Raw genomic sequence first — 14,108 nt, 5'->3', positions numbered from 1 at the left:
AAAAATGAATAATGTACATGATTAAATTATGTAAATAGTAAATTAATATACAAACAGTTATAACTCACTAAAAACAGTTATTTATACTACTGCTGTTAAATATAACTATATTTATTAATATATTAATTATTCATTGTTATTTTTTCTATTTTAATTTCAATTAAATAGTAGTAAAATATTAAGAAATAAGTAATTTATAAATCTCAGAATAATTCAAATAAATAAATAATGAATATTGATGTTTAATTAATTGTTTTCAACTTAAATAGATGTCAGGAAATTATTAAATAAAATACAAATATTAATAAAATTTGTTATGTTTTTATTTAAATAATGAAACATATCACAAAAAAAATCTTCTACGGCTGGTTTCAATTTTATGTCTTTTATCTGTCATTATCCATCTGTATTCTCCACATTTTGGATCATATAATCCTTCTTGGAGATATTGCAATCGTAAAGTAAATTTAGGTCCTAATTCTCTGAGCGATGGTTTATTTTTCAAAAATTTATATCTATGATGGCGAAAGAATATGTAATCTCTCTGATTATGCATTGTTACAACATGTCTGCCTTTAAACTCTGCTTGCTGATGAAAAACTGCACCTAACATACGCGCAACAGTTTTACCTAATCCAGTTGTAAAATTTGTAGTTATTACTTCTGGTCTATGGTCAGTAAATTCTTTACGTTGTCTTTTGTTTGGAAATATAACATTACTTAAACGGAAATATGCTGTTGGACCTTCTGGCATATGAATTAGAATTAAACCGTTGGGTTCCCCACGATCTTCATTTAATACTATCAAATCTGTAAATCCTTTTTTAATGGCAGCTTGTATTGTCTCTTTTACGGATGCGTCACGACGAAAAATTCTTACAGAATTGGGTATAATTTCAGTTAAAATTTTACCAAATTCTCTAACCTTCCGCAGTGGTTTTTCCTTGTATGTAATTAATACTTTAGGTTTATAAAGGTCAGAATAATAATCAGCGAATTCATCATGTTCAAATTCAGCAGTTAGATCTTGTGTTTTTTGATCAAAATTTTCATCGTCAGAATGGAAAACTGTTGAATCCGGTTCCCTTGTATTTTCAATTGTCCGAGGTATTTGTTTTGGGTCACCATTATCTTTTCTAAGTTTTCTATCTCTTTTTTGAACTTTTTTTTTATTTTTTAGTTCCTTCAATTTTTCTTGTCTTAATAGTCCTCTAGGTTTTTTTCGTACTAATTTCGGCAATTCAGGCTGCTTTACCTTAAAATTAAAAATCAATGCTTATTAATGGACACAAAGTAAATATAATATAAAAAAAATCATTACTTTAAAATTAAAAATAAGTATTCATTATTAACTAATTTATTTATTCATTATTTTTATAGGACCATTGTCCCCATGTTCATTCATTAAATTTTAGTACATAGTTACAAATTATGATATTAAAATAGTAAATAATATTCATATAAACCATGATTAAAAAGTATCGTCATTTGAGTATTTAATAAGGATTCATACTACCTAAATCTATATTAATAAATAGGAACCAAAATAAATTGAATATAAAAGTTATAAAATTTTTTTTAAATTGCATATCAAATTATATTTAACTGTTTAAACAATGTTTAGATACCAGGAATTAGACATGTTCTCAGGGTAGGCTTCCCTTTATTGTTTATAATATCACTGAGTAACTTAATATGTAATGTAAAATATAAGACAATTTTATACAAAAGCCATAGAATTGAACGCTAATTTTATTATATAAATTCCATTTCATTTAAAACTATAATAATTAAACTAGTACTACTATGTACATTTTCACATCATGACTTCTAGAATTATATATTTTCTTAACTTTTTACTCTTAATTAATTCAAAATATTTTGAAATATAAAATAATAGAAAAAATGTAAAGGTACCAAAATAGTTATGAAATAATTCACGTGTAATTTATATAAATAATTTAAAAATGTTCAAATACATAAGACACATAAAATTTACTTTCATTGTTAAGCTATTGATTGCATTGAAGTTTTAATATTGTAAGTGCAATCATCTTTTTAATACATAAATTTACATTTTTAACTATTAAACTCAACATCCATAATGATATTAAAGATAAATATACTATGATTTTTATTTCAATATTAATCACTTGGGAAGTGATTAATTCAAAATATATACTAATATACTAACTCCGCCATATTAAGATAACGTAATACTTATTATTAAAGAATATGAATATATTGAAAAAAACTCACCACGACTTCGTTTTCTGGTTCAGATTCCATTGTTTGGTTGATACAATATATTACTGATATTTTAATTACTAATTATAATTTCAATCTATTATTTTAAACATTTTTAAACATAAACATAAATTATAAAATGTTATCAATACACATGTATAGGTTTTTAGGTTAGAACGATAAGGGAAATCCACAGCACTCGATCGACGTCTTTGTAACCAAGACCACGAGAACCACTATTGCATAGGTAGGCCCGCCTCAGTTTTTGTGGTACGTTTTCCATCTGGAACAATTTTTCTGCATCACCCAACATTATCAAATTCCGTTTTATTCATGGAACTGATAAGGTTAATCTGTTGTCGTAGTGGAAAATATTAGAAAGTGACTTGTAAGTGGCTAGTCGCTAGTGTCTACCACGGCCTACCTCTACCTAGCGTCGATTTCGTAAATAATGATTGCACAGTAGTTCAGCTGTGTCGAAGACCGAGGACCTAGGAATGTATCTCATGTAATGCGTAGTGAAGGTTATTTTCTAAGTTTTTCTTTTCGCCACTGACTTTCATTTGTCTACGCGTCACGATCCAGATTGCGAACTGATCAGATTGATCATTCTGTATCCGATTTGACAAGTAGTGGATTTCGGCGGTCAGGTAAGATTAATAATAATTTCCACCTATTTTGTCGATGACAATTTGTGTTTATTTTGAAATTTTTAGTCCGTTAAATGATTTGTTTTTAATTTTATCCAGTAAAACGTCTGTCAACGTTGTGCGTTTTGTCATGTTTTTTTTAGTATTCACGATTTATCCTGGTATATTAATAGATTCGTATGAATAGAACCCTTATGGGTGTGTCAGGCGTTGTCGTGTGATGAAGGGTAGGCAAGTGGGTATAGGGTATAGGTATATTCATTTTTCAGGGTATCATTATTTTAGGGAATATTTTTTTCAATTGCAATAAATATGAAGGAAACCATACTTATCTATTCGAAATTTTTGATATTATTTGCTTTAAAAAAAAAATTACATTAATTATAAATTTCTTAAATTCTAAATGTTTAGATTAATTAAATGGCAAGTGGTTGTAAAATTTCCTAAATAAAATGTCAATGGTTTGATATTTAACTTATGTAGATTGTGGTTTTTGAGCTATATTTAAATACATTTTAACATAAAATATGTAATAATGTTTATTTTAATTAAAAATTCTATGGAAGTTAAACGTAATTAACATAATTTTTTTATCGGGTAGCAAATTGCTTTTCGTTTAGTATCTCAGATTATTTATTACTTTTTATAATTTATTATTTATTTATTTTATTATTTATAATTTTTTTTTTTTGGCCCAGATGGCATTAAACATTTATGTCCCTTATACATAATTTACTTGTGAAATTGAGAGGAAGAAGTATTTGAATATTATAATTACCTATCTAAGCAGAAATATGTTTAAGTAAATGCTTTGTTTTACGTATAATGTTATGATAATTGCTGTTTAAAATATATTTTGATTAATATTTAAATGTTCTTTAAATATTAAAACATTATTCTTAATGTCTTCAAGAATGAAAATTTATTCTTAAAATTTATATTATAGGAAATTTATATTTAAAACAAAATTACTTGATATTCCTGTTACTGTTTATCATTGAAAATGTTAATACAGATTTATTTAGTACCTATTTAGTTTTACTATCAAATATTTTATGAAGGACTTTGTTTATACCATACGTTTTTAGTTAAGGACTTATAATACAGTGTGAAGGGCATATTGATTAATTATATGAAAATTTTATGAAGTGTTCGGTCTATTAATATTTCATATTTGTATCTATAATACCAAATTAATTAAAAATAAAGTATCTAGTTTCTAACAATATTTTATTTAAATACATAATTACCCCCATGATGTGTAATAAAATACATATTATTATTCATATTAAGTATGTACTTATAGATTGTTGTTTTTATTTGAGTAGATTTTTTTAAAGAATTATCTATTTATTTATTACAATATTATATAAATGATTAAACATTTTATTGAAAAATTTGAAACAGTATTGTTAATTTAGATTTTTAATACTAAAGAATCTATTCGTTAATATTCATATTGTTTTGGAAAATGTTTTTTTGATAGGTAATTGAACTCTATATGAACTCTACATTTATTATTAAGTTTCTCTATTATTTTCATTATTTTCTGTCCAAAACCCAAGTATTTATAAAGTAAAACTATTACGAAAAATTACAAATTACGATTTCAAATTTGAAAAATGTTTTTCATTTTTTTTTTTTTCTATGTAAAATTAATACCCACTGATGAATGTGAGTCTGGCCAACGTATTTTATGCAAATTAGTAAAAATAAAATTAGTAAATAGTGGTGCAATGATTAAATATTGTAATACATTTTTTTTTTTTTACTTATTGCATTCATATTCAAATTTCTCTTGTTCTTGAGAACTTAAATTTGAAAAGTATTGATGCCATTGGATCCAAATCTGCTTTAAATCATTTGTCGGGTACAATTTTTTATGGCTATCATTACAAACCAACACGATTTTTTTATAGTTGGGTATAGTAAAATGTGTTATAGAAGAATCCTTTAAAATTATACTTCTTCGAGAGTCTTAGCCTATAGAATTGCTGAACATTAATAACACCGAAATATAGTATGATTTAATACAATTGACTTTATGTTATAATTATATTACCTTGATGAGAAGCATGTTAATCTTGCGCAGTTTGAACAGCCTCATTAGCTTCTTAGTTTATAGTTGGTTAGATATACATGTTTAATAGTTCCATCATTGTTTGATTCAGTATTAGAATTCTAGACTAATATATTAGTAATAAGATTAGTATAAACTTTGAACATACGAATAAGCATGATTTTGTTTTCCCCCCTAATAATTATTTTGTTTTAAATACGTACATTCTTCTATCGCGTTATATTTGTCCTAATTAATTTTTCAAATAACACAAATCTTAAATTAGGTTTTTATTTATTTTTTAATATAGCGGAGTTTAAAACATTATATTGTTAAATTTGATGTCCCGATAAAAAAAAATGCAATTAACCTAATGTATACATATCAACACTGTAGTATCAGCTCTAACAAAAAATTACCAAATCATTTTTCATAGTTCATTATTTTAGTACTACAGTTCAACTTTCTTTACGTAGACGTTTTTTTTTTTTTATAAATATATATAAAAAATAAATAATTATATTAAAAATTAGTTACTTATTAATAAGTTTAATTTATTTTATTTGTTGATTTTAAAACCATTATAGTACTTAATTTTGTTAATAATTATTTAATAAGAAAAAAATTTGTTTATAATCAAATTTATAATTATTTTTTTTGTTTTGACTAGAAAAATGTAAGTTACCTTAAATATATCGAAGTGCCGTAGCAACCAAATGTAGCGTCGTGGCGAAATTTAAAAATGCGCCCATATGTGTTTTCAATTTAAAAGTGATAAAGTTTTTCTAAATTAAATATTCTTTATTGACCGTTGTAATTTTTAACATGAAGAGAAAATTTTTCATTTTTAAATTCGAGGAGTTAGCACCTCACGATACTTCCCCTTGCTACGGCCATGGTATACATAAATTAGTTTTTTTACTAACTAATTAATGCATAAATAAATATATTTAACTTATAATTTTTTCAACTAATTAATCTTTGTTCTTGAATAATTTAATTGAGCAACAAATCTAACGAAAACTGAAAAAAACCAAGTTTAATTTACACTTAACCCCCCCCCCCCTGCTAAATCAATGGCTACGCCACTGGCCTGTAGTAATAATTTGCTTTTGACCGTATACAAATTTGTATAAAATGGGAAGAAAATAACGTTTTTACTTTGGTACCCAATTCGTGTAGTGGTATAATATCGTTGGGATACAGTTCATGCGGAAAGGATTTCCTATGTATCAAAACATCGATGTTAAAAAAAATGTCCATCTCAATAGTAATCGTGCATGAGATAATAATGATTCGTTTGTTTAATTGTTTAATTAACTGGGGAAATACGATTTTTCTATTATCTAATAAACATGATATCTAAAATAATGCTCATCATACCAGATGTCTATAAATAATATTCAATAATAATTATGAAATAAATGAATATTATTATAATTTATTTCCTTTTGGTTTTTTCAGTTAACACGATTTTGAATGGAAGGACTACTTCACTATCAACTGTTTTTTTTTTTTTTTTTTTATAGAAATTAGGTATTTATTTAGTCGATACCTTTAGGGTGTTATTTTTTTTATTTCTCAACAATTTTCCTAATAATAATTGAAAAACTGTCGAAAATATATGGTATCTTTTTCTATAATTTTCGTTGAATTATCAGAAAATGTATACAAATTGTGATTAAATTATATTAGTTATTTTCTTGTTCAAATTATGAATAAGTAAGATAATAATTTAGTATCTAATAGCGTAATAACTAATAATCTATGGCTAGGAGTTTAAAAATGTATGGCATATATTTAAATTTATAATTCACTGTATGGCTGTATGAGACTTAGTAGTCACTTTTTTATATTGTTATTGTTTTGCTATTTTGTCGTGGTACTAAAGTGACTAAATTAGAGTGCAGTTATTCTAAAGGAAGGAATAAAATACTGCTGTGTGTTAAAAATAATTTTCTAAGTATCCGAAAAATGTCTAACAGTATAAACAGTTATATTTTCAAATTACCTAAGTTTTAATGATCAAGTTTTAATTATTGATTCAGTTAACTCTAAAGCGATTACTTGGCTTTATGAAAAGAAATGGTGTCGAATTTAAGAATATTAAATGTCTTGCTGCATTTTATCAAACGTTGGTTATCTTAGATTGGATATCTTAGAATTTGGGTTTGTGGTTTGGAATTTGGGCATGTTCCGTTTCCGTAAAAAATCCGGTTCTCTGATTTATGCATAGCCCTTTTCCGCCGAAAACGATAAAGGTATGATTCACGTTTCCGCCAAAATTTATTTTTGTGAAAAAACGTTTCCGCCAATTACTATTTGGAAACCATGTACAATTGTTACATATTCTTATCATTATAAATTTTAATATAAGTAGATAAATCCGCTTACATGTTGTTGGTAATTTTTGACGATCTATACTTTTGACTGAACAATTGTTTCCATGATCACCTATAATAAAGAATAAATTAATTAAATTTTTCATAAATAAATACATATATTAATTTTACTCGTAGATAGAAAATGTACCTTTTGTTTTAAATTTTACTTTTTCTTTTTCAAAATTATTGGCCCTGCAATTTTTCATGTAACATCTAATCAAAAACATATTTAAAACCATCAAAAAGCAACATTGTTTTACCTCTTTTACTTACAACAAATTCCATTTTAAAAACGATATTAAGTGTTATTAGTCTGGTGACAAACAGAACAGATGCTGAATCGAAATACTATTTAAGAATTTAACATTCATCAGATAATTATTGTGTGTAAATTATAAATAAACTATAATACAGTGTATGCTTCCTTCCATTATCGAAGATTATCGGTGTATACATTACGAATGTTATTGTTTTTTATACATACCACACCCACACTGTGATAACCGATTGAGCACATGGTCGTTATCGGCAGATCTTTTTGACGATCCGATTGAGCACGGTAAAAAAAAAATATTGTGTACAACGTTGTCAGATTTTTACTAATATGTATTGTATTGTATGTAGATTACTAATAGGAAACTTTTAGTCGAAAAATTTCGCTATCGAGATTTATGAGTACCTCGGAAGTTTAAAATAACTTTGATAGATAGGAAACCAGAATTTTATCTAAAACGGTTGAACTGTTATTGTATTACATTCATTACTTCTTCAGTATTAATCTATGCATATTCAGCAGAGCTAATCCATTTAAACGGTTCTCTATTAAAGCATTTGTAAGTTTTTAGGTTTTGAGTTTTTTGTTTTTTTTAATCGTCGCAATGTCGAAAATAACTTTTCTGGATTATCTGTTGTAATGGGTTACAGTTATGTTCATGTTAGAAATTTCAATAAATTTAATGACATTTTAGACATATTTTTTAGAGAAGTCCACCATAATTTATGTAAATTCTGCAATTACTACTAAAGAGATGATTAATGCATAATAATCCCCAATATATTCCGACATAAAAATTGTCAAAGTAACATTGGATTATATGTGTGTGTATGCCAAATGCATCCGTGTGTTGTATGTATAACACATTTATAGTTTGAAGTAACTGATTATGATTTCCAGATTGAAATTCTAATAATATGAAAATTTGAAAGAAAAACCTGTTTTATATAAAAGAGAATTTACTGTGGTCCATGGAAGGAGTAAGGGGGTTCTGACTTGTAATAATACTCATATCAAACAAAATTCAAATGTAGAATAATTAGTTTGTAGGAATATTGCACCTAAAAGAACAGTGTAGGTAAAATCGTTCCAATTCCCTCCTCTTTGGACTCGTACGAATATTGTGTAATCATCAATGTAATTAAAAATATTCCCTCTTATTTTTATAAACTCTACGTTGTAAGATACAATTAATGTTTACAAATATAATTAGAAAAACTTATCGATTTATATGTAGTGACCCCTTCTATTAAATTGTACTTAAACTAAACAAAAGGAATTAATACCCACAAAGATATTTCCTTAGGGATACCGCTTTGGGCGACATTGTTTATTTATTTAAAATGTTCAGTAATTTAACTGAACCATAAACTATACTGGTATACTATATTTTAATAATTTTATTGTTATGATGAAATTATAATATTACAAATAAAATTTAAATTAATTTTAGTAGATTTATTAATTCATTCATAATATCAAATTTAAAGTCTAAATATTATATTTTATTTATATTATGTTAATTTTTTATTTTTAACTGTATAAATTGAATTTATATTTTTATAGAAACTTTAATTTTGGTTAAATGTTTAATGCTTATAGCAAATGAAATAATATGGAATTGTTTAATATTAATTATATTGAATCATTTAATATTTATGTAAACAGAATTTTTTTGTATTTAAATATTTGTGTTATTTATTAAATAATTATTTAATAATTCTTTGTTAATGTTGAACTAAATATTGTTATGAATTATTCTAATTGGATCATACGAACTTTGAAAAATTAAATAAATAAGTAACAATGATGAAAAAAGTTAAAATTAATATATCTAAAACAAATCTTCATAAGGACATGTTTTCTAATAAAGATATGGAATATACACATATATAGTTATTCAATATGAGTTAAGAACACAATTATTAAAAATATTTAGTTGATTAGTATATTATAAGTATTTTAACATATGTAATACAATTTCTTAGTGAAATATTTATTTATATTTTGTTTTGAAATTTGAATTATTTAATAGTAAATAATAATGATCTAGTTAGAATAAATGAGATTATCGACTATCATAAATTATTTAGCTTTATGTTTTTTAAAGAGATTTAGTTTTTTAATAGCAAAATAATATGATTTATCTATATTTTAAGTAAGGTCTGTGGTTTATACTTATGTATAGTGGTTTCCTGTTATTCATACCACTTATTTATTTAGATAAAAATAAAAAAAGTAAAAATGCTTAGTAGTTAATATTACATTTGAGCTGTGTGTATTACTTAATTATAATTTTTTTTTTTTAATTTATAAATTGCTATAAAAAAAATTATAATATTATACTTAAAACTTGTGTATTTTATCTTTAATAAAACAATTTTAATGACATTACAAAATATATATTTACTATCTAAAGAGTCCTAAGACAACAAAAAATTATTTTATCTAATCTATAATTTCGAGTAAGATGGGATATTACAAGTGTTTGAAGTCTGCTAATTATTTAATTTATTATTATTTCTTATAGACATGAAAATTAAAATCTTACAAATATTTCCTGCATTTATTAATCAAGTTTTGATTTAATTGTATTAATAAGTAATTTTTATAACTTTCAGTTTTAACTATGGACCATCACCATCATGTAGAAACAGCTATACAAAATAGTGATGACTGCTGTACTGGTACTGATAATCCAACAAGCAGTGGTCAACATATGATGCATCATATGATGTCGGCAAGTTACATAATTATTTTATTCATATATTGATTAATACTAATATTAAAAGAATGATCGGTTAAAAATATTAACACTTTTACTAAATAATTTTCTAGTAAAAAGTATATGTTCTGACTATAATTTTGTAAGTATTGGGAAAATTAATTTCTTTGAAGTTTTTCAATACTTCAATAAATTTTAAGTTACCATATTCTAAGAATTTTTTTATTTAAATTTAATGTATTCTATTTAGTACTAATTTATGTACTTTATGTATTTAGTACTAATTTATGAATTTTTTGTGCATAATATTTAATAATGTTGATTAAAATATTTAAATTTTGGTCTCAGTAGCGCTGAACTAAAATTAAATTGGGAAGAGGCACACATTTTCTGTTACCAACCACCTATTACACCATAGCAAAATATATAGTAGTTAATACATTAGATTTTTGGGTACCCACCAAAAAACGATCAACAGTCACTCTTTTTGGGTTATAGGTTCAGCAACATTGGTTGGGCTTAAAGATGTTTTGCATAAATAGAGAGATGATATAATATTTTGCAAAAATGTTCTGGTTTTCAGCTAGTAGATTACAATATATTATTAAAATTAGTTCAATTTAAATATTACAATTAAAAAGTATTGTAGATTTCAAATTACAATTTTAAACATTATACATTTTTTGCAAGCTCTTTTCAAATAAAAACTTTTTTTTTTGTTGATATCTGTACATTTTGTTTATTTTGTGGTTCGTAAGACTTCTTACAGACTAATCCAAACTCTTGATGACTAATACATATATATGTGTGTGTGTGTGTGTGTGTGTGTGTGTGTGTGGTTATTAGAACTTATTTGTGTACAAAATAATAAAAAAACATTTTTATAGATGTCATTTCATTTTGGCACTAATGAAACTGTATTGTTTGATTGGTGGAAATTTTCTACAACCAGTGGTCTTATATATTCAATGATTGGAATATTTTTGATGGCAGCATTATATGAAGGATTAAAATATTTTAGGTAAATCAATAATTTTAAATTTGTTACATTAAATAATTGAATATTCATTTTTGTACTTTTTAGAGAATATTTGTTCTGGAAATCATACAATGCTATTCAGTACAGATCAGTACAAATTCCCTTAGAAAAAGGACCTAATGATCCTGTTACACAGTAAGTTTCAATATTTATTAATAATTGTTTATTAGTTATAAACAATATTAGTTATAATATCATCTATCATAAACTAGTTCTTAATCTATAAATATAAACACAATTTGAATATGCATGTATTTACTTCATTCATTTTTATAATCTTATATAAAGCCAAAAAAATGTAATTTAATTTTTAATATTGCTATAAAATATTTTGTAAGCATAAAATTAAATATAATATAGTAGGGTATTCTTTAGTATTATATATATATCATTAGTAGTACGGGACTCTAGTACAAAAACTATTTTATGAATAAAATGTTTGTTTTTTCTATCTTATAACTTAATTTTCACTTTTTAGGGCTTTATACATGTTTTAGTAAAGTGTAGAATTCATACTTTCTATCATACCAACATAAATATATTTACCGCGTGGCGTGTAAGGTTAATCAGATATTTAACAAAAATATAAGCTGGGTTTATAATCATAATACATCTAGAATTATTGATTTAATTCTTGCAATTCATATTGTTGTTAGCATATGAACCACCACCTAACATTTTATTTTAATTATATTTTTATCTTCTAATTGTTTTTTTTTCATTTATTTTATACATTTTTGAATCTAATAAATAATGTTTTATATATTTACTAAAATTCTAGTAACCACTTAAAGTAACTAATTGGCTTTAACAATAATATAATAATTATTTTTTTTTAGTCTGTTTAACATTGTTTTAACCAGAATAGTATAATTTAAAGACTAATTTTATTTCAGAATGGTCGGAAAGGTGCTTTTAAAACAACCTCTGTAAGTTTAATGATGTAACATGTTCATTGCATGACAAAACCAGTTTTTTCAGTTCATACTAACTTTCAATATGATATAAATATTTAATAATATGTTTTTTGTTTATTGGTTTTACTTGAAATTATTTTTATTTTGTGGATTATGCATGGTTGTTTTTTATCTTATAATTTCTTAATTATTGCATGTAACTAAAATTATTGAATACTTTTTACTGTAAAATTTCTTTGTCATTAAAATATATAAGTGATATATTATAAAAGCACATAAACCTTATGATTTTGAAACCAATAAATTCATTATTTTGCTTATAATCTAAATAATTATTCGGAGGAGAATTTGTTTTGAAACATATTTGAGATAACTAAGTGACTCATACATTTTTTTTGTAAATATTTATGCATATTTCAGAGTCTTGTTTAGTTAGTGGTAATATTATCTATGGTTTATACAAATCTATTTAAAATGAACAGTAGTCAGAATGAGTCCTTATTTATTCAATACATATTTTTCTCTAAGAAAAAGTCTAAAGAAATTCCCTTTTCTTATGATTTTTATAATGTAAAAACAAAATTTTGATTTATTAAAAACTTGCTCTCTATTATAAATTAATAATGTTTTATGTTTTCATATGTTTTGTGCATGCTTATGTGGTTATATGATAGTTTTTCAGAGCATATTTCACTTATGATTTGATATTTTACATCTATAATCACTAAAACTGGCTATGACCTCATCGTATATTTTTCTGTACCATTTAAATATTATTTAATTGAATATAACCATGTTTCTCAGCTAAGGGTCTTAACATTTAATGTGTAAAATAAATATTGTATAAATTAATAATGAAAAACTAAATATTTAAAAAAAATGTATGATATAAAAAAAATTCAATTTTTGTATTCTCTTATTTTTTTTATTATTTTTTAAGGTTTTGAATTGAATTTTTTTTAATATTTAATAAATATTGAATTTTATTATATATATATATATATATATATATATATATATATAGGTACATATTTTATTTTATTTAACACAGTTAAAACAATATTTTAATTGTATAATGTATTACTGTTTTAATATTACATCGGTATTGCTGTTATAATTATTGTTTTTGTTTTTTACTTGCATGCTATTAGATAATATGTGTTTAAAAATATTTGTGTTTATATATTATTATAAAAGTAACTTTATAGTTATTTAAGTATAATTCTATTACATTGTATACTCAATTTATTTTTATTTTGCAGGCCTACAATGTTCAGTGTAACACATTTGCTTCAAACATTCCTGCATATTGTTCAGATATCTGTCAGCTACTTATTGATGTTGATATTTATGACATACAATGTTTGGTTATGTTTAGCCGTTCTATTTGGCGCTACTTTAGGTTACTTTTTATTTGGGTGGAAAAAATCCGTTGTTGTTGATGTTACAGAACATTGTCATTGAAACAAATATTTTTTACAAATAAAAATTCATTTATATACTTATTACCATAAAATGTATACAATATTATATAATTCTAAAAGATATTACATGTTTAGTTTTGCTTATATCAGTTACTTTTTCACTGGTTAATAAAGCAATAAATGCAGTATGCCTGATGCCTGATTTTCAGGTTTTTTTTGTAAACTATAACTTATTGTTAATTATAATTTGTTTGGGTGGGTATTCAGTCCCATCATATGTTTTAAGAATATATTATTGAAAACTCCAAAGTGACTTTTTTGAAATATTGAAAACAAATGTATACTTTTTCCATGTGTTATCGAATAAATTTTTGTATTTTATCTTTTAA

The 14,108-nt window shown here is 24.0% G+C and overlaps 2 protein-coding genes and 1 pseudogene across 3 annotated transcripts; 1 reads left to right on the top strand and 2 right to left on the bottom strand.

Moving 5' to 3' along the window:
* The window catches only part of LOC112686364, a 23,017-nt pseudogene extending 14,028 nt beyond the window's left edge, over positions 1-8,989 (bottom strand).
* Positions 300-2,368, bottom strand: LOC112686361 (probable ribosome production factor 1). The gene is made up of 2 exons (XM_025558593.1): positions 2,260-2,368; positions 300-1,255 (listed from the first exon to the last, which is right to left on the bottom strand). The coding sequence occupies exons 1-2, from the start codon at positions 2,287-2,289 to the stop codon at positions 344-346; spliced, it is 942 nt and encodes a 313-aa protein (XP_025414378.1). The 5' UTR covers positions 2,290-2,368; the 3' UTR covers positions 300-343.
* Positions 2,513-14,108, top strand: LOC112686362 (high affinity copper uptake protein 1-like). 2 transcript variants are annotated; one of them, XM_025558594.1, is made up of 6 exons: positions 2,513-2,897; positions 10,236-10,354; positions 11,227-11,360; positions 11,424-11,513; positions 12,275-12,307; positions 13,558-14,108. In XM_025558594.1, the coding sequence occupies exons 2-6, from the start codon at positions 10,244-10,246 to the stop codon at positions 13,757-13,759; spliced, it is 570 nt and encodes a 189-aa protein (XP_025414379.1). In that variant the 5' UTR covers positions 2,513-2,897; positions 10,236-10,243; the 3' UTR covers positions 13,760-14,108. The 2 variants fall into 2 exon arrangements, with proteins under 2 accessions (XP_025414379.1, XP_025414381.1); XM_025558596.1 differs by lacking the exon at positions 12,275-12,307 and having other exon boundaries at positions 2,606-2,897; positions 13,558-13,759.

Source organism: Sipha flava, unplaced genomic scaffold (assembly GCF_003268045.1).
Source record: "Sipha flava isolate LNK unplaced genomic scaffold, YSA_version1 307_pilon_pilon, whole genome shotgun sequence".
Classification (NCBI taxonomy): Eukaryota; Metazoa; Arthropoda; class Insecta; order Hemiptera; family Aphididae; genus Sipha; species Sipha flava.
The sequence above is the reverse complement of the archived record's forward strand: the minus strand, read 5'-3'. Positions and strand labels throughout refer to the sequence as shown.

Bases quoted from the DNA above. Each gene is read 5' to 3' on its own strand.
- LOC112686361 (XM_025558593.1), bottom strand. From the start codon at position 2,289: ATGGAATCTGAACCAGAAAACGAAGTCGTG. The intron at 1,256-2,259 runs GTGAGTTTTTTT...TTTAATTTTAAG, and splicing joins AACCAGAAAACGAAGTCGTG to GTAAAGCAGCCTGAATTGCC.
- LOC112686362 (XM_025558594.1), top strand. From the start codon at position 10,244: ATGGACCATCACCATCATGTAGAAACAGCTATACAAAATAGTGATGAC. The intron at 10,355-11,226 runs GCAAGTTACATA...ACATTTTTATAG, and splicing joins TGATGCATCATATGATGTCG to ATGTCATTTCATTTTGGCAC. The intron at 11,361-11,423 runs GTAAATCAATAA...TGTACTTTTTAG, and splicing joins GAAGGATTAAAATATTTTAG to AGAATATTTGTTCTGGAAAT.